This window comes from Ornithorhynchus anatinus, chromosome X5 (assembly GCF_004115215.2).
Source record: "Ornithorhynchus anatinus isolate Pmale09 chromosome X5, mOrnAna1.pri.v4, whole genome shotgun sequence".
NCBI classification, from domain to species: domain Eukaryota; kingdom Metazoa; phylum Chordata; class Mammalia; order Monotremata; family Ornithorhynchidae; genus Ornithorhynchus; species Ornithorhynchus anatinus.
In genome coordinates, this window is record NC_041753.1 from 23,985,787 (window position 1) to 24,006,304 (window position 20,518).

The 20,518-nt window shown below is 46.2% G+C and overlaps 1 protein-coding gene across 2 annotated transcripts; it reads left to right on the top strand.

The window, feature by feature from the left end:
- Positions 1–2,504: 2,504 nt before the first annotated feature.
- On the top strand, positions 2,505–18,688 carry LOC100079260 (butyrophilin subfamily 1 member A1-like). 2 transcript variants are annotated; one of them, XM_029054894.2, is made up of 6 exons: positions 2,505–2,772; positions 9,023–9,149; positions 12,469–12,816; positions 14,022–14,306; positions 15,118–15,228; positions 15,673–15,960. In XM_029054894.2, the coding sequence occupies exons 1-6, from the start codon at positions 2,707–2,709 to the stop codon at positions 15,687–15,689; spliced, it is 954 nt and encodes a 317-aa protein (XP_028910727.1). In that variant the 5' UTR covers positions 2,505–2,706; the 3' UTR covers positions 15,690–15,960. The 2 variants fall into 2 exon arrangements, with proteins under 2 accessions (XP_028910727.1, XP_028910730.1); XM_029054897.2 differs by lacking the exons at positions 15,118–15,228; positions 15,673–15,960 and adding an exon at positions 16,506–18,688.
- Positions 18,689–20,518: the final 1,830 nt, after the last annotated feature.

Sequence of the window (20,518 nt, forward strand, 5' to 3'; positions counted from 1 at the left end):
AAGATGGCAGCCCTACAGCTTCTCTCAAAACCGAGACTTGCTCTAAGTCACACAGCAGACAAGCGGCAGAGCCGGGACTAGAACCATCTGACTCCTTTTGTCTGCTGTAAACCACGTTGCCTTTGTAAGTCTCTCTTGTTTCATCTAACCAAGCAGAGGTGGACAGCGCGCTAAGTAGCAACGACCAGGGACAGCTGTAAGTTTTGTGTGCTCGATGGAATCCGTAGGCTTTCTGTCGGGTTTTGTGGGTGTGAGCGGGAGAAGCTCCGTGGCCCAGTGGACAGAGCGTGGGCATGGGAGTCGGGAGATCTGGGTTTTAATGCCAGCTCAGCCACTTACCTGTTGCGGGATCTTAGGTGAGTCACTTTACTTCTCTGTGCCTCAGTTTCCTCAGCTGTAAAATGGGCATTAAATAACTCTTCTCCCTTCCTTTTAGGTGATCAGACTGTGTCTGACCTGTTGATCTTGCATCTACCCAAGTGCTTGACACATATTAATGGCTTAATAAATACCACAGTTATCATTTATTATTGCTCGACTTCAAAGTTATTTTGCCATGCATGATCTGCGGAACATTTTCTCCTTGGGGATGTGCCTCTAAAGTCACAGCCAACTGTACTGGGATAAAAATCTACTCATAATTTATAAGTGGGATGGAGAATTTATGTAGGACATGGATTAAAAGGAATGGGTTACCGATGTCCAGGTTTTGACTTTGTGATTCCCCTTTAAATAATATTGTAAATGAAACGAGCAGTCTGTTTCAAGAAATCCTCTTCACCGCCTAGATGACGTTGTCGATGAAGCCCCAAACAATCAAATCTGAAGTAGAACAGCAGCTCATAAGAAACTATTTCGAGAACTCCCTGGGAATATCATCAACAGGTATGCCCAGGCTAATTTGAGAAGATGTGCTGCCTAGTGGAAAGAGTACAGGTCTGGGAAGCAGGAGACCTGGGTTCTAACTCTTGCTCCCACACTGTTGTGGACAGGGAACATGTCTACCAAATCTGCTGTATTGTACTTGAAGCAGCGTGGCTCAGTGGAAAGAGCATGGGCTTGGGAGTCAGAGGTCATGGGTTCTAATCCTGGCTCCACCACTTGTCAGCTGTGTGACTTCGGGCAGGTCACTTAACTTCTCTAGGCCTCAGTTACCTTATCTGTAAAATGGGGATGAAGACTGTGAGCCCCATGAGGGACAACCTGATCACCTTGTATCCCCCCAGCGCTTACCCATTTTTAAGAAGAAATTTCTTTTATCCCAGAGGAAGAGAGAAGAAGGGCTAATTGGAGAAAGGAAGCATCTGTGGAGAGGGGATGGGATCAGGAGAATAAGGAGGATGATCTGAGTTTTACCTCTCTCAGTCTAATGGATTAAAATCTTCAAATCAGTGGCTTGACTGTCTTTCCTTTGGAATGATCTCTGAAGCTGAAAGAGTTTGAAGCTTGCAATAGTTCATGGATGTTGTAACCCCCCATATGCATGTCCCACGAGTCGATAACCTTGGCATTATCCTCCACTCGTCTCTAAGGTTCTACTCCCGTATTCAATCTCTCACCAAATCATGTCAGCACAATCTTCACAGCGTGACTAAAATCTGCCCTTTCCTATCCATTCAAATGGGTAACAGGTTGATCCAAGCACTGATCCTTTCCCACCTTGACTGAACTCACAAGCTTCTGCAGAGGAGGGTCTGAGTTTCAGAAGGTTCCCCAGGCCCCCTGGAATGCCCCCCAGTCAGCTGTGGAGTTGGATCCCTGGGCACGGGTTGGGGTAGATGTGGAGCAGCCTGCTTTAGCTCAGCAGCGGTTCCCAAACCCCGAGGACCCCAATTCAGGGAGGGTCCAGGGCTCTTGGAATCTCTTCTGAGTGGCTCAGATATAAGTATGTGGATCCTATCTGGCTAAAATAAATAAGCTACTTTCCAAAGAACAAACTCAAGCAATCTAGAGGAAACAGATGTTTCTTGAAGAAGCAGTGTTGCCTAGTGGATAGAGCATTAACCTGGGAGGTAGAAGGACTGGGGTTCTAATCCTGACTCTGCCACTTGTCTGCTGTGTGACCTTGGACAAGTCACTTCACTTCTCTGTGCCTCAGTTACCTCATCTGTAAAATGGGGATTAAGACTGTGAGTCCCATGTGGGACAGGGACTGTGTCCAACCTGACAAGTTTGTATCTACCCCAGCACTTAGTAAAGTTCCCAGCACCTAGTAAGTGCTTAGCAAATACCATTAAAAAATTAAATAATTGCCTTTCTTATCTTTCATTCATTCATTCATTCAATAGTATTTATTGAGCGCTTACTATGTGCAGAGCACTGTACTAAGCGCTTGGAATGTACAAATCAGTAACAGATAGAGACAGTCCCTGCCCTTTGACGGGCTTACAGTCTAATCGGGGGAGACGGACAGACAAGAACAATAGCAATAAATCTTCTGACCTCGAGGCATCTGGAAAGTGGGAGGAGCAAAACTACAGTTGGGGCATAAAATGGACAGAAATAGATGCAAGATAAGATGTGGAAGTGGGACTGTTCTTGACCTAAGAAAATCGGCTGGCAGCAGCCAGAATTAATCCTGCTGTCTTGGCAGGAAAGTTCCCAGAGTCTCAGCTGGACAGGTAAGGGAGAAGGGATTTTACCATAGGCATCGATTACTGAAAATGCAGGCCAAAATCATGGACACACAGAATTGACAGGGGGAGTATGAGAAAATGCCAAGAAGGGAAAATCAAGGTGAGGATTTCCAGCTACAGATGGACAGGGTCAACTGTAAGTAGCCCTCTTTCACAATTTGATTAATTTTTAAGGCATTATTTGGAGTGAAACAATTTTCCCCTCGCCTTTTAAATTGTTCCCTTGTCACATTGGTGAGGAAGCAGTTTGATTGTTTGAGAAGTCAGCATGATATGTTAGTTCAGTCCTTAATTAGAGAGTCCGCTATCTTAAGATGCTGGAAACATAATGTTTAGAACAGTGCTCTGCACATAGTAAGTGCTTAACAAATACCAACATTATTATTATTATTATGTTAATATTGATAAGGATTCATTTTTAAAAGAAATTTCAAGTTAGAGGGGAAATTTTGGATAGCTAATAATTGAGTGTCCACTATCCAGTGACAGTTTGTGCCTAACAGGGAGATTTGAATGCTTAATGGAAGAAATGCTCCCAAATCGAAAAGTCAAATAAATGAATTGTTGATAGACTTTCTAAACAAAATATTTCTAACTTGTTTGAATATATAACATAAATTTGGTTATCTTAATTATGGTATTTGGTTATCTTGTATTGAAACTTCTCAGGTGTGGTAGGAAGTAAATGCAGTTTGGAAAAGGAGATGATTTGGGGTAATCCTGAGAGTTTGGGGTGTGGAACCAACCTAACAAATTTAAGGATTTTATTTGGTGAACACAGAAAAAGACTTTGTTGTTTCTGTTTTTATGGTATTTTTTAAGTGCTCATTATGTGTCAAGAAGTGTTCTAAGTGCTGGGAGAGGTACAAGTTAATCAGGTCAGACAGTCTTTGTTCCACACAGTTCTAAGTAGGAGGGAGAACAGGTACTGAATCCCCAATTTGACTGTAAACTCGGAGTGAGAAGTGCATATGTCTACCAACTCTGCCATACTGTACTCTCCCAAGTGCTTAGCATGGTGGTCTGCAAAGAGTAAATGCTCAATAAATTCAATTGACTGATTTTGCAGTTGAAGAAACTGAGAAACAGAGAGTGAATTCAATAGTATTTATTTATTGAGCACTTACTATGTGCAGAGCACTGTACTAAGCGCTTGGAATTTACAAATCGGTAACAGGTAGAGACAGTCCCTGCCCTTTGACGGGCTTACAGTCTAATCGGGGGAGACAGACAGACAAGAACAGTAGCAATAAATAGAATCACGGGAATGAACATCTCATTAAAACAATAACAAATAAATAGAATCAAGGTGATGTACATCTCATTAGCAAAATAAATAGGGTAATGAAAATATATACAGTTGAGCGGACGAGTACAGTGCTGAGGGGAGGGGAAGGGAGGTGGGGAGGAGCAGAGGGAAAGGGGGGAAAAGAGGGCTTAGCTGAGGAGAGGTGAAGGGGGTGGTAGAGGAGGAGCAGAGGGAGCAGAGGGAAAAGGGGAGCTCAGTTTGGGAAGGCCTCTTGGAGGAGGTGAGCTTTAAGTAGGGTTTTGAAGAGGGGAAGAGAATTAGTTTGGCGGAGGTGAGGAGGGAGGGCATTCCAGGGCCACGGGAGGACGTGGCCCAGGGGTTGATGGCGGGATAGGCGAGAACGGGGGACGGTGAGGAGGTGGGCGGCAGAGGAGTGGAGCGTGCGGGGTGGGCAGTAGAAAGAGAGAAGAGAGGAGAGGTAAGAGGGGGCAAGGTGATGGAGAGCCTCAAAGCCTAGAGTGAGAAGTTTTTGTTTCATGCAGAGGTTGATAGGCAGCCACTGGAGGTTTTTAAGAAGGGGAGTGATATGCCTAGAGCATTTCTGCAGGAAGATGAGCCGGGCAGCGGAGTGAAGAAAAGACTGGAGCGGGGAGAGAGAGGAGGAAGGGAGATCAGAGAGAAGGCTGACACAATAATCCAGCCGGGATATTATGAGAGCTTGTAACAGTAAAATAGCTGTTTGGATGGAGATGAAAGGGCAGATCTTGGCGATATTATAAAGGTGAGATCGGCAGGTTTTGATGACGCATTGGATGTGTGGGGTGAACGAGAGAGCCGAGTCAAAGATGACACCGAGGTTGCGGGCCTGAGAGACGGGAAGGATGGTCATACCATCCACAGTGATAGGGAAGTCAGGGAGAGGACCGGGCTTGGGAGGGAAGATGAGGAGCTCAGTTTTGGTCATGTTGAGTTTTAGGTGGCGGGCAGACATCCAGGAAGAGACGTTTTGGAGGCAGGAGGAGATACGAGCCTGAAGGGAGGGGGAGAGGACAGGGGCAGAGATGTAGATCTGTGTGTCATCTGCATAGAGATGACAGTTGAAGTCGTGAGAGCGGATGAGTTCACCGAGGGAGTGAGTGTATATGGAGAACAGAAGAGGGCCAAGAACTGACCTTTGGGGAACCCCAACAGTTAGAGGATGGAAGGGGGAGGAGGAGCCTGCGAAGGCAACCGAGAATGAATGACCAGAGAGATAAGAGGAGAACCAGGAGGGGACGGAGTCCGTGAAGCCATGGTGAGATAAAGTGTGGAGGAGAAGGGTTGGTCAACTGTGTCAAAGGCAGCTGAGAGGTCGAGGAGGATTAGGATAGAGTATGAGCCATTAGATTTGGCAAGAAGGAGGTCATGGGTGACCTTAGAGAGAGCAGTCTCTGTAGAGTGGAGGGGACAGAAGCCAGATTGGAGGGGGTCTAGGAGAGAATGGGAGTTAAGGAACTCTAGGCAGCGAGTGTAGACGACTCGTTCTAGGAGCTTGGAAAGGAAGGGTGGTAGAGAGATAGAGCGATAACTGGAAGGGGAAGTGGGGTTGAGAGAGGGTTTTTTTAGGATGGGGGAGACATGGGCATGTTTGAAGGCAGAGGGGAAGAAGCCATTGGAGAGTGAGCGGTTAAAGATAGAAGTTAAGGAGGGGAGAAGGGCAGGGGTGATGGTTTTTATAAGGTGAGTGGGAATGGGGTCCGAGGCGCAGGTGGAGGGGGTGGCACTTGCGAGGAGGGAGGAGATCTCCTCTGAGGATACTGCAGGGAAGGATGGGAAGGTAGGGGAGAGGGTTGGGGGGGTGGGGGGGAGGCACGAGGGGGAGGGATGATTTTGGGGAGCCCCTGACCTGATTGTGTTAATTTTTGTGATGAAGTAGGTGGCCAGATCATTGGGGGTGAGGGATGGGGGAGGGGGAGGAACAGGGGGCCTAAGGAGAGAATTAAAAGTCCAGAACAATTGGCAGGGGTGACGGGCATTTACACAAGCAGGCAAGTGGCAGAACTGGGGTTAGAACCCAGGTCCTCTGGCTCTAAGGTCAATAATATTATAAAGTCTGGATATCTGTTTATATTTTGAAATGCATTTGCTTAAACTTGGTCTGAAATAAAAAGTGGGTTGTCCTGTACTTTGCAGATGGAGTTTCAGACAAAAGTTGACTGTGTTTTCTCTTTGCGATTGGAGTGTTTTACAGTGTTTCAGAAAGGGGATAATATTGGCAGGATGGCATTTATTAAGCATTTACCCGATATCAAACGCTGTGCAAAGCGCTGGGGTACAGGTTAGCCCCAGTCCCTGGACCACCCAGAGTTTGCAGTCAAAGTCAATATTGATCAGTTCTGACCTGAAATTATCCTTCCTGATGGTGCATTGGAGGAAAGAGTGGACATGGACCTTTGGGAGGCTGGGGTAGGGGAGAGTCAAAAAGTCCAATATTTATCCCCTGGAGAAGGATTTGTGGGTTGCCTAGGACAGGAAGAGGGGAATCCATGAAGCTGAAGCTGAATGCAGTGGAAATGAACTCCGGCCGGCAGTGCTGACTCCAGCCTCTCCTCCCACCGTGCAAGGGAGCATCATATCCCAGAGGAAAGAGCAAGGCAGAGGACCTAAGTTCTAATTACTGTAAGCTCGTTGTGGGCAGGGAATGTGCCTGTTTTTTGCATTATACTCTCCCAGGAGCTTAGTACAGTGCTGTATACACAGTAAGTGCTCAAGAAATGCGATTGAATGAGTGTATGAATGAATGAATAATTCTGGGTCCGCCACTTCCCTGTTCTGTGACCTTGAGCAAGTCGCTTCACATCTCTGTGCCTCAGTCTCCTCATCTGTGAAATGGAGATTCAATATCTGTTCTCCCTCCTACTTAGACCGTAAGCCCCCTGTGGGACAGGAACTGTGTCTGTCCTGAATAATTTGTAACTTCCAGCACTTAGAAAAGTGCTTGAGGCTAGTAAACATTTAACAGACACAGCAGTTATTAACTATTATTCCAGGGGAGGCGAATGGGTCTGGAACCAAGGTGTCCAGCTCCAGGGAGAAGGAAGGGGCAGCAAGCAAGCATTATTTAGTAGAGAATGGATCCAACCCCCCTTTGTGAGAGAATTAATCCGGCCTGCAGGGGATAGAGGAGGGAGGTAGGATGGTGCTGTCTGCCTGGAGGTGCTCCCTCCCACCCCATCCAATGCCCACTAGTAAATTCGAAATGAATCCAAAGCTGACTTGAAAAAGGGAGTAAATGTTTTGTAAAGCTGCGGGTAAAGTTGGTCATCAGGTGACAATCAGCCAACAGGCGATTGCTCTGGAGAGAGTTGGCTGGATGCTTGTGGTCTCCCCCAGACAGTGGGGGTAAACAGAGGCATGAGACAGTGGGCAGATGGCATGGCTGGTTGGGGGCAGGGGGAGAAAACCCTATCTAGCTCTATCTCACCCCTTTCACCAACAGCGGCCAGGGAGTGAAGCAGCAGGAACAGGTCAGAGAAGCTGCATCGAGAAAAGGTGAAAAAGGTTTAAAAGCTGTGTCATGGGGTATGATCCGATTATAGAGAAGCAGCATGGCATGGTGGGTAGAGCATGGGGCTGGGAGGCAGAAGGTCATGGGTTCTAATCCCAGCTCTGCCACTTGTCTGCCATGTGACCTTGGGTAAGTCACGTAAGGGTTTGCCCAAGTTCTATCTTTCCTCTCCAAACTCCTTGAGTGAGTTGTCTACACTCGCTGTCTCAAGTTCCTCTCCTCCAATTCTCTCCTTTACCCCCTCCAATCTGACTTCTGTCCCCTTTACTCCATAGAAACAACCTCTCAAAGGTCACAAATGATCTCCTTCTTGCCAAATCCAATGTCCTCTATTTCCTCCTCGACCTCTCAGCTGCCTTCGACACTGCAGACCACCCCCTTCTCCTGGAAACACTATCCAACCTTGGCTCCACTGATACTGTCCTCTCCTGGTTCTCCTCCTATCTCTCGGGCTGTTCATTCTCCATCTCTTTCATGGGCTCCTCCTCTGCCTCCCACCCCCTAACTGTGGGATCCCCTTAAGGTTCATTTCTGGGTCCCCGTTTATTCTCTGTCTATACCCACTCCTTTGGAGAATTTACTCACATGGCTTCAACTACCACCTCTATGCGGATGATATTCAAATCTACATCTCCACCCCTGATCTCTCTTCCTCTTTGCAGTCTTGCATTTCCCCCTGCCTTCAAGACTTCTGTACTTGGATATCTTCCCATCACTAAACTTGTCTGAAACAGAATTTTTTATCTTCTCACCCAACCGTATCCTCCCTCTGACTTTCCTATCACTGTAGATAGCCCAACCATCCTTCCTGTCTCACAAGCCCATAAACTTGGCATTATTCTTGACTCCTCTCTCTCATTCTACCCACATATTCAATCCATCATGAAATCCTCTGGGTTCCCCCTTCACAACATAGCTACCCTTTCCTCTCCCTCCCAGCTGTTACCATGTTAATACAATCATTTATCCTATCCTGCCTTGATTACTGTAACAGCCTCCTTGCTGACCTCTCAGCCTCCTGTCTCTCCTCACTCCAGCCCATGCTTCGCTCTGCTGCCCAGATCATTTTTCCTCAGAAATGTTCAGACCAGGTTTCCCCACTCCTCAAGAACCTCCTCTGTAATGTATTTATTCATATTAATGTCTGTCTTCCCCTCTAAGACTGTAAGCTCATTGTGCACAGGGAATTTGTTTATTGTTACACTGAACTCTCCCAAGTGCCTGATCACAGTAAGCACTCAATAAATAAGATTGCCTGACTGGCTGATAACTTCTCTGTGCCTCAGTTACCTTATCTGCAAATTGGAGGTAAAAGACTGTGAACCTCATGTAGAACATGGACTATGTCCAACTTGATTACCTTTTACCTACTCCAGGGTTTAGAACACTACCTAGCAAATAGTGTTTAACAAATACCATAAAGAAAAGATGAGGAGTTCTGGTTTGGACATGTTAAGCTTGAGGAGTGTGTTGGTCTAACAGATTTGGAAGGGGAGAAAATTCCAGGCAAAAGGGAGGGCATGAACAAGGGGTTGATGGTGGGTGAAGTGAAAGAGGGTGACCTCTGTTCATTATTCTTCTACAACTCAGCTCCCCGGTGACCCTGCCTCAGAGATGGGGGCTTCCTCCCAACCCAGCCCCAGGCCTAGAAAAGAGACCTGTCTGCACTGGGGTCTCAAGATCCTTATCCTCCTCTTGCAGGTACAGCTGTACTCAGGTGAGTTCCAGCTCATCCTTTCTCTTGCTTGTGCTGCTATGACCTTGGACTTGGGCAGAAATGGACAAAGGGAATCTATGATTTGGGTCAATCAATCAGTGGTAATTACTCTCCCCCTCTGGACTGGAAGCTCATTGTGGACAGGGAATATGTTCATTTATTGTTACATTGTAATTTTCCAAGTGCTTAGTACAGCGCTCTGCACACAGTAAGCACTCAGTAAATACCACTGACTGCCTGAGTGCTTACTGTGTGCAGAGCACTGTTCCACCACCTCCCTGGTAGGACACACTCATGAGAAGTGGTCTATGATAATAATAATAATAATGTTGGTATTTGTTAAGCACTTACTATGTGCAGAGCACTGTTCTAAGCACTGGGGTAGATACAAGGTCATCAGGTTGCCCCATGTGAGGCACACAGTTAATCCCCATTTTACAGATGAGGTAACTGAGGCCCAGAGAAGTGAAGTGACTTGCCCACAGTCACACAGCTGACAAGTGGCCAAGCCGGGATTCAAACCCATGACCTCTGACTCCCAAGCCCAGGCTTTTGCCACTGAGCCACGCTGCCTCTCTGATGATGATCCTCCCATCACTCTGGACCAAAGCCTCTGGTAGAATTCATTGAATCAATCAGCACATCAATCAGTGAAAGAATAAATACTGAATGGTATTTATTCAGTATTTACTATGTGCAAAGCACCATAGTAAGCATTTGAGAAAGTACACTATGATAGAGTTGGGAGATGCTAACTCTGCCCACAAGGAGCATTCAGCCTACAGGGGGAGAAATATATTAAAATATAGATAGGGGAAATAGAAGAGTGTAAAGATATGTACATTAGTGCTGTTGGAATAGGGTAAGTATCACAGTGCTTAAGGAGTACCCAGCCATGTTCGGGGGGAGGGTGAGGTTTCCCATGTCACCATTTACCATCATGTGTTTGGCCATGTGTGAGTGCACTCACGGGTGGCACTGAGATCAATGTGGTTGGGGCTCCAAACTCCCAGAACCGTCAGGGAGCTGATCGAGGTACATCAGATAATAAGCACTCTTCACTGAGCACCTGCTGAGTGCAATCTACTGAATTAAGCACTTGGGGGCTTGAGCCACATCAACCTAACAGCCAACAGAAGGAGAGAATGTTAGTCTAATCAGACCTGGAAGGGGAGAGGATTTCAGGTAAGAGGAAGTGTGTAAGCAAAGGGTTCAGTTGCTGGATGATGGGTGAGATGATGATGATTGTATTTGTCAAGCACTTACAGTTCTAAGCGTCAGGGTAGATACAAGTTAATCAGGTTGGGCACCTTCCCCATCCCACATGGAGCTCACAGTCTTACTCCCCATTTTATAGATGAGGGAACTGGAGAACAAAGAAATTAAGTGACTTGCTCAAGGTCACATAGAAGGAAGAGCTGGGATTAGAACCCAGATCTTTCTGACTCCTGGGCCCGTGCTCTGTCCACTAGGCCATGAGAGAATGTAACCTCTAACATCAGATGGCCCCTGCCCATAAGAAGCAATGTGGCCTAGTGGAAAGAACATGGGTCTGGGAGTCAAAGGATGTGGGTTCAAATCCTGGCTCTTCCAGTTGCTTGCTATGTGAGTTTAAGCAAGTCACTTAACTTCTCTACACCTCACTTTCCTCAACTGTGAAATGGTAATGAAATATCTCATCTCCCTCACATTTAGACTGTGAGCCCCATTTGGGACAGGAACTGTGTTTGACCTGATTAACCTGTATCTATCCCAGCCCGTAGAACAGTACTTGCCATATAGTAAATGCTTAACAAATACCACAAAAAAAGAGAAGCTTACACTCTAAAAGCTTACACATTTACAATCAGTGGGAGGAGTAGAAGGAATAAGATTTGGAAAGGGCCTAGAAGGAATATGACAGGATGAAATATCAGAAAATTTTAAAATATGTCAGTTCTGAGGATGGGTTTAAATGCTTATGTGCCAAGCATGGCTGTTGGGTTGATATGGCTCAAGGACTTGAGAATTCTTTGGGAAATGCTTGCTGGAGGAGAGGGACTTTCAGAGGGCGTTAATGGTGAGAAGGATTTAAGAACTCAGTAAGTATTGTCGATTGATTGATTGACCTGGTGGATTTGGAGGAGGGGGGAGTTCCAGGCTAGGGAGACAACATGAGTGAGAGGTTGGAGATGGGAGATTCGGCAGTGAGTTTCATCCAGAATCAATCAATCGGTGGTATTTATTGAGGGCTTACTATGCTTGGGAGTATTAGTGCTTGGGAGTGCACAATACAACAGAATTTACAGACATGTTCCCTGCCCATAACGAGCTTAGAGTTTAGAGGAGAGTTTACAGTTTAGAGGGTGAGCTTACAGTCTAGAGGTGTAGAGTTAGAAGGTAAATTTGGGAAGATCAAAGAGAGCAAGCTGGTGGGTAGTGGGTGAAGAGTGGAGCTGGGGCACTGGGGCCAATGGTATGGAGCTCTTTGTTTGATCCAGACAGAGAAGGGCAAACATTGGAGGCGTTTGAAGAGTGGAGGGTTAAGTACTGATTGGTGCAAGTGCGCTCAATTATACTGAGTGCCACAGCACCCTGGGAATCCCAGCGTTAGAGCAGAGCTTCTCCACCTCTTTTTGAGGAAACCAACTATATCCATGGACCATATTTCAAGAGAGGAGGGCTGAGAGTCATGTCAGGAGGCAGCAGAACCACTGTAAGTGGCTCCATCACCGCACTATTTCACTCGTGAATAACAGCGGAATTGGGGAAGGATTTTCCCCATTTTTGCTCGGAAATGTCCGTGGCTCTAGGACAGATAGCCTCTAATAGCTCTGGACGGCTTCCAATTCAACCCCTTTCTCATGTCCTCTCCTCCTGTCTCGCAGACCCCTGAAGACCCAGACGGTAAGAACTACTTTTCCTCCTCCGGCCTCTCCCCACCCTGCTAGGGGGCAAGGCTGAACCATCTGACATTCAAGCATAGAATGTCAAATCTATATCAATTGGCCATCATATTTTTTGAAAACATGGTACTAAACCCTTGGGAGAACGAAGGTCAGAAGGATGCTTTTCTCCCTTTTGGGCTTTGGATACTGGCTGGTGCCATCAGGTCTTTGTGTGTGCGTGTATGTGTGTGGTGTACACACACATCATACCTCTAGACTATAAACTCATGGGCAGAGAACGTGTTTATCAACTCTGTTACATTGGACTCTCTCAAATGCTTAGTACAGTGCTTTGCACACAGTAAGCATTCAATAATGACCATTGATGATTATGATACTTGCCCTCAGCTGCTCTTTTTCTTTTTTGCCTTGGTTCCTGATGAACCCCATAGGGCAGTTCACTGTAGTCAGCCCTGATAAGCCCATCTGGGCCAATTTTGGAGAAGACACTGAACTTCACTGCTTCCTGGCCCCCAGGACGAACGCTGAGAACATGGAGATCAGGTGGTTCCGATCCAATGACTCCAGCCTGGTGCATCTGTATCGGGAAGGGAAGGATCAGGAGGCTGAGCAGATGCCGAAGTTCCGGGGGAGAACAACCCTGGTGAAAAACGCCATTGTGGATGGGAACATAGTGCTGAGGATACATAAAGTGAGGGTCTCTGATGCTGGGAACTACACGTGCCAGTTCCAGTCAGACAAGCATTTGGATGCAGCCACATGTGAGCTGTATGTGACCAGTAAGTAACTTCAATCAGTCAATTCATCAGTCGAAAAGGGAAAAGATTATGACAGGTGGCTGGGGTTCATGATAAACAATAGATAAAGTTCTCATCCAGGAAGAGTTTTATTCATTCGATCGTATTTATTGAGCATTAACTATGTGCACAACACTGTTGAAACCCTCTCCCTCTTGGACTGTGAGCTCAATGTAGGGAAGGAACTGCCTCTGACCTAATTGTTTTGTACCTATCCCAGCACATGGAACAGTGCTTGGCACATATAAAGGGTTTAGCAAATAAGACAATTCCCATTGTTATTATTGTCATTACTACTAAGGAGGCAAAACAATATAATAATTATAATTGTGGTATTGATTAAACGCTTACTATGTGCAAAGCACTGTTCTAAGAGCTGGGGTTGATACAAGGTAATCAGATTGTCCCAGGTGGGGCTTAATCCCCATTTTACAGATGAGGTAACTGAGGCCCAGAGAAGTAGAGTGACTTGCCCAAAGTCACACAGCTGATAAATGGTGGAGCTGGGATTAGAACCCATGACCTCTGATTCCCAAGCCTGGGCTCTTTCCACTAGGCCACGCTGCTTCTCATAAATATGTTAAATATGTGCATGCACTGCCTATGTTGTAAAGACAAGAGTGAATTGAGAGGGACGAGTGAGCCACAGATTGTGCTGGTGGGTTGCCAAATGGATTTAGCTAATCTGGGAAAACTTCTTGGAGGAGGTGGGTCCTGAGTATAGGAAATGAGGGGGCGTGGGTGGTGAATAAGCAGCAGGGAGGTAGTTCTGTTCAGAAGGTGGCAGGGAGACAGAAGATGGAGACCTGTGGGCAGGGGTTGCAGGAAAATGGAGAGAAGAATGGAATCTGGCTGATATGGGGTAGGCCAACATCCGGAGAGGGTAACAGCATCAGCAGGATTTAGTGAGGGCCTGGAAGGGGCGGAGAACTGCACGAGGTGCTTAGGAAACAGCTGGGTGGGAGCTTGGAAAGCCACAGGAAGAGGTTGTGTTTGGTCCAAGGGCAATGGAAAGCCCCTGAAGGGATGTGAGAAGGGAAGAACCGGCACTAAAATGACAGAGGTAGGAGACCATTTTAGCTGCCGCAAGTAGACTCCTCATAGAGGAGGTAGAGGGTAGAGTGTCACCCTGTGTGTGATTGGAGCCAGGTTCGTGCTGTTCAACTTCACGTTCATTGTGTCCCTAGGTGAAGGATCAGCACCCAGTATTCACATTGAAGGGCTTGGGACGGAAGAGAGAAGACTTCTGTGCAGGTCAGCAGGATGGTACCCAGAGCCCCGAGTTCAGTGGAAAGATTCTGCCGAAGAGACTGTGTCAAAGAAATCTGAACCAATAATGACTCAGGATGCAGATGGCCTCTATCAAGTGGAAGCAGGTTTTATACTCCGAAAAAACACCAATAGGACAGTGACCTGTTCCATCTTGAGCCCAGTACTGAGGCAGGAAAAAGAGACAAGTGTTCCCGTGGCAGGTAAAGGGAAGGGTTTGTATCTTGCCATTAATCAGCCAATCAGAAAACAACATCTTCGGAGAAGCCTCTGTTCTGAGCCTGATTGTCTCCTTGACATGGTAGGGCAAGGATCTTCTTTAACCTGGGGTTGTATAATCAATCCATCAATTCAGTGAGAGCTTACTGTGTGCAGACCACTCTACTAAGCGCTTGGGAAACTACAATATAGCAGAGTTGGTAGACATGCTCCCTGCCTACACTGAGCTTACATTCTAAAGGTTGAGCTTTGCAAGAGAGATTAAAGGGAAGGGGGATAAATGGTGTAGGAGCCCTGTTGTTCCTGGGATGCGGTCCTCAGTTTCCTGTGCCCGGTCCCGATGTCTGATTGGAGGCTCAAAAATCACCATTTCCCCCTGATTACAAGGGTACAGAATGATGTGGTTCTGACTGAAGTTTCTGGTTCTGGGCCAGAACTGGAGTGACCTGGAGCTCTCTTGGGAAGGATCCACCCCTGTGAACAGGGGCCCTGGGGTTGGGGTCAGCTTTGTCCTGAGGAAATTGGATCAGTTGTGGACTCCTCCCAGGAGAAGCTTCTGAGCTGCAATTCATTGGTTGCAGGGAACTTTGGACAAAAAGGATAACAGAGCTCCTGGTCACTGCTGCACTGGTTGGAGATCAGCTCCTGGAATGACCTGTTCATTCCTTTCATCCTGAGGGACAGCCTGGACAGACAGTCCAGAGAGGGTGAGGAAGGCTCAGCTCTTCCCTGTGCTCTTCCTGCCATGGGAGGGAGAACTGATGCGCAGCGAACCTCTGGGTATTTACATTTCAGATTTCCCCCAGACTAATTCCGGTGTATGGGGTCTGGCTGTGAGTGGGACGGTGAATGTGATCTGTCTTCTCATCATCGCGGCTCTCCTCTGGATCATTTACAAGAGAAGAGGTAAAGCAAGAAAGGGGAGAGTTAAGTTAAGCTGAGAAAGTTAAGTGCTCACTCTGTGCCGGGTACCCTACCCCTACCCCTATGCACTGGGGTAGATACAAGCTAATGGTTGGGCGCATTCCATGTCCCACATAGAGCTCACATTCTTAATCTCCATTTTACAGATAAGGTTATTGAGGCACAGAGAAGTTAAATGACTTGCCCAAGGTCACAGAGCAGGCAAGTGGCAGAGCCGGGAGTAGCACCCAGGTCCTCTTGCCTTCCAGGCCCGTGCTCTATCCACTACGCCACGCTGCTTCTCAGATCAATCTGGAACTTCTGATTCTCTCCTAACAGCATTTGAGTTTGTCCATCCTTCCCCGATCTCTGCCCACAGCAGGTGCTCAACAGTTACTACTGATTGGTTTGATTTCTCTCTCTGCCTCTCATCTGTTCTCTCCTCAGTCATGGAAAATTACTAGACTCAGACCCAGCTCATTCTCAACTGCATGTCTCTAAGAATTGCCAGTGGATCATCTCTGGCCACACAGAGGAGACTGCATCTTCCTGGATGCCTTTGAAGACTCTGATGTTCTCTGGTCTTACTTCCCGTCTAGGCCCCAGGATGGAGAGGATGATCCTCATGACTGGCTGCCCTGAGCAAGTTCATCATGTCCATTTCTTAAAAAATACCACAATTATTATTATTAAGAGCTTACTATGTGCCAGACACTGTTCTAAGCGTTAGGTAGATACAAGATAATCGGTTTGGACACAGTCCTTGTCCCACATAGGACTCACAGTCTTCACCCCCATTTTACAGATGACAGAACTGAGGCACAGAGAAGTTAAGGGACTTGCCCAAGCTCTCACAGCTGACAAGTGGTGGGGACAGGATTAGCACCCAGGTCCTTCTGACTCGCAGGCCAGTGTTCTGTCCACTAGGCCATGCTATTTCTTTTAGTTCCCATCTTCCCCGCTAGTTTGTCAGCTTCTGGAGAGTGGGGATCATGTCTTCTAAGCGTGGCTTAGTGGCAAGAGCATGGGCTTGGGAGTCAGAGGGCACGGGTTCTAATTCCGGCTCTGCTACTTGTCTGCTGTGTGACCTTGGGCAAGTCGCTTAACTTCTCTGTGCATCAGTTACCTCATCTGTAAAATGGGGATTAAAACTGTGAGCCCCACGTGGATCAACTTGATTACCTTGTATCCACCCCAGTGCTTAGAACAGTGCTTGGTAGTAAGTGCTTAATAAATACCATAATTATTATTATTATTCTAATTGCACTCTCCCCCAATAGGTGCTCAGAAAATACCGCTGATTGATTAATGGATTAATGGAAAAGTGAGGTGAATAGCACTGGCCCTTCTCTGCTGATCTCATGGAAATGCCTGGATCCTTACAGGAAGAGGGAGGGAGGACTGCCCTACCCCAATATGGACAGTGGATTTCAACACCAACTCAGCACCCTCTACAAATATGAGTCAGTGTGCTTGACTCTAAATTAATCAATCAATGGTATTTTTTCAGCACTTACTATGTGCAGAACACTGAACTAAGTGCTTGGGAGAATACAACACAATTAGCAGATATGTTCCCTGCCCATAACACGCTTATAGTCTATAGGTGAGCTTAAAGTATAGCCTAATTTGTATGCTGTTTTGTAAACAAACACAATGCAAGGACTCCTGCCTCCAGGAGAGTTTATAGAGGGGTCACAAACCTATCAACAAAAGCTATGTGGGAACTGGGGGGGACCCACAAGGGACATGGAACAGAGGAAACTGCATTTCAGTGCTATGTCTCATATGACACTACTGTGTTATCTGTAGGGGAACTAAACCCACAGTGAGTAAATTCTCTTATCAGCAAGGTAATAAATAACTTACCCAATCAAATCTGTAGGGAGTTACACTACTGGGAATTCATGAAAGTTGGATCAGAAAGACGCTATTGAAAAATGCTGTTTTTGACCACCAAGACCGCCTTTTCTATCTAAGGGATAGATTTTAAGAAATAAAAAATACAGAGTAGCTCTGAAAGAAGAACTTCTGTGGAAGTGCTACTTAGGGCTGGAGTAACACAGGATAATGGGACTTCAGCCCAGATCCCCAGGATTAGGGGGAGAAGCCCAGTGCCGCCTCCAAGATTACACCCCTCTTAACCTTTGCAACAAGGCTGCTGCTTGCTTCATTTTGAAAATGGTGCCCAAAAAAGACCTCCCCAAAATGTCCACTGCCCATGCACAACACCACAAGGGACAGTAGCACTGGGGTTGGTCTGCAGTCGTTGTCTTCCAACCCCTCCCTCTGCTCTCTCTATCACTGATGAAGGGCCAAGGCCACTTCAAATTTCTCCACCCTGTTGAGGAGAAGATGGTATATAGAGGAGCCTGACCCACCCGCTGCCGCCGCCAAGATTTCCATCAGCTCCTGCTTCAGGCTGGGATGGACTCTGTCAGCAGCAGCAGCAGCAGAGCGAGCCCTCCACTGTTCCCCTTACAGCCGACCTCCAGAGCTCAAACACATGGGAAGGAGCCTGCCTTACCTTCCAGCAATCAGGACTCCCATTGGCTCCTGCTCCAGCCCGGGGAAGAACCTGACCGGAGGCAATGTGAGGTGATCTCAACTTCTAGAACGATAAGGCCACAACCCTGGTGGCAAATGAGACTTCTGTGACCATTGACCTGTGCTGTGAGAAGCCTAATACCCAGCTGCTCTTCTCATGTTCACCATCACTCTTGTCTTTTGTGTTTTTGTTTACTTTTTCTTAAATGTCTCCCTGTGTTATTCTTAGACCATGCGTCCCTTGGGGGCCAGGGACCAGGTCTATAGCCTATCCACGAACTCTCTTCCCAGCACTTACTATTACTATTTTATATTTTTTATTTTTTTATGGTATTTGTAATTACTACTAAATTGTATCAGAAAAAGAGCAATTGGGCATTTTTCTTCCAAGTTTACAAGGGACTGCGATGCGAGAGTTGAGGTGGCTTGGGTTGGTATGACTGTGTGTTTGCATGTGTGTGTATGCTTGTACACCCTGCTGGTGATTGTGCATAGTTGGAGAAATGTTGAGATGGGAGTTGTGGGAAATATAACCCAGAGAGAAGAGAAGTTAATCAGGGATGGCCTCCTGGAGAAGACGTGATATCCAAAGGGCTTTGAATATGGGGAGACCAGGGGTCTGCTGGTTGTGAAGGAGGAGGTAACTTTACAGGCAGGATGAAGGGAGGGCATGAGCAAGAGGTTGGCAGTGGGAGAGATGAGAACAAGGGACAATGATTAGTTTGAGATGATCAAAGAGCATGAGCTGGGGTGTCATAGAAGAAGAGAGTTGATAAATAGGAGAAAGAGAGCTGAGTGCCTTAAAGCCAATAGTCAGGATTTTCTGCCTGGTAAGGAGAAGAATGGGTTACCATTAAGGATAGTGAGGAGTGGAGAGATGTGTGCAGAATGACATTTTAGGAAAATGACCCAAGTAGCAGAGGGAGAAGACCCAGGCTGGAGTTGGGAGAGACTACAGACAGGGAAACCAGTGAAGAGGCTGATGCAGTAGTCACACAGGGATATCAGTCGGTGGTATTTACTGAGCACTTACTGTGGGCAGATTACTGTGCTAAAGGCTTGGAAAAGTAGGATGCAATAAAGTTGGTAGATGTGATACCTGCCCACAAGGAGTTAACAGTCTACAGGCAGAGACAGACTACAGGAAATATGACCAGTGTCTAGACTAGTGTTGTGCCCATTTTAATGGTTCCTGGAAATGTAGTAGAGGAAAAACTGTCAGGATTTGAGAACAGAATATATATTGTGGTAGAAACAGAACAAGGAGTCAAGGATTATGCCCAGGTTTGGGAATTCAGGAAGAGCGGAATGGTACTGTGGTCATCTGCGATGGGAAAGTCACATTGGAAAGAAGATTGAGGGTCCAGTTTAGGATATACTGTGTTTGAGGTATTGAGATGTATAGACATCCTGGAGCCATCTCAATTTACCTGACAGGAATCTGTTATAGGCGGCCTTTCATAAATTTGTCCAAACCTCTTTGAACCATCTGTTATTTGCAGTTTGCACAATTTCCTGAGGTAAGAAATTTTCTATGATTACCACAGGAAGGTCAAAGTGTTCTTCCTTTGTGTTGAAACTGCCTCTTTCCAAGTTCAACGAATGCTGCCGCTGCCGTTTTCAAGCATCCCTTCCCCTGTTGAGGCAGGAGTGGCTGGACAATTATTTCATGAGCACTCTGTCCACATTCCGCATAATTTTTAATTGTGTTTTCTCTTAACTTTCATCTTTCTAGCCTGATTAATTCTTTTTCAATCTATCCTAATGGAAGAATGTCCATTCCCCTGATCGTCTGAGTTATCGTGATCTGAATCTTTTCCAAACTCCTTTGAGTCTTCTCAGAATGCATTGACTGAAACTATGTACAATATTGCACATATAAAGTACCATTGCTTCTAGAATGACCATACTTGGCCTTTTTACTTTGTTTTCTCTCCTTTCCTACATGATACCCTGATGAGTTTATACAGCTTGGGATGCAGGCAAATCACTGGGGAAGGTTTCTTGGAACACATGGGATTTTAAGAGGGGATCGAATGTGGGAAGCGTATAGTCTGTCAGATTTGAGATGGAAAGGGATTTGGGGCTGGGAAAACAATGTGTGAGAGGTAATGGAGAAGGCAGAGGTGAGGGTGATGTACAGTTAAATTAGCTTAAGAATAAAGACAGTTACCTGGGGAGTGTCAGGTGAAGAGAGAAGAGGTATAAGCTGGGATGAGTTGGTGAGGAGCTTTAAAATAGTCATTCAGTCATATCTATCGAGCACTTATTGTGTGCAGAGCCCTGTACTATGGGCTTGGGAGAATGCAATACAACAGGTTTGGTAGACATGTTCCCTGCCCGCAAATGCACTGCACTGAATGGTTAGAAAGAACAACAGCAGAACAAGACATGTTCCCTGTCCACAAGGAAAATAACCTTTTGATTTCTATTGAAGGATCTGCTAGAGCTCCAAAATGTCCACCTTTTCCCACTATTTTGCACTGTTAGATTACAAATGCTTCATATTCTATCCTTTAATTTATATAAAATTTGAATCTTTCTACTCTCTAATAATTGCTTGGTGAACAATAGCCTTGGGATCTCCACAGTATCAAGTAACCATTACTTTTTTTAGTCTCTGATAGATCAAAACAATTAAATAACCACCCAGAACCTTGCCCAAATATATGTAGGAATATTGCAATCTTTTGAGGAAGCTGCCTTGTATTTGGTCCATTGGTTTTCAAGGATAATTCAAACCTCT

Bases quoted from the DNA above. Each gene is read 5' to 3' on its own strand.
- LOC100079260 (XM_029054894.2), top strand. From the start codon at position 2,707: ATGAGAAAATGCCAAGAAGGGAAAATCAAGGTGAGGATTTCCAGCTAC. The intron at 2,773-9,022 runs GTAAGTAGCCCT...TCTACAACTCAG, and splicing joins ACAGATGGACAGGGTCAACT to CTCCCCGGTGACCCTGCCTC. The intron at 9,150-12,468 runs GTGAGTTCCAGC...TGAACCCCATAG, and splicing joins GCAGGTACAGCTGTACTCAG to GGCAGTTCACTGTAGTCAGC.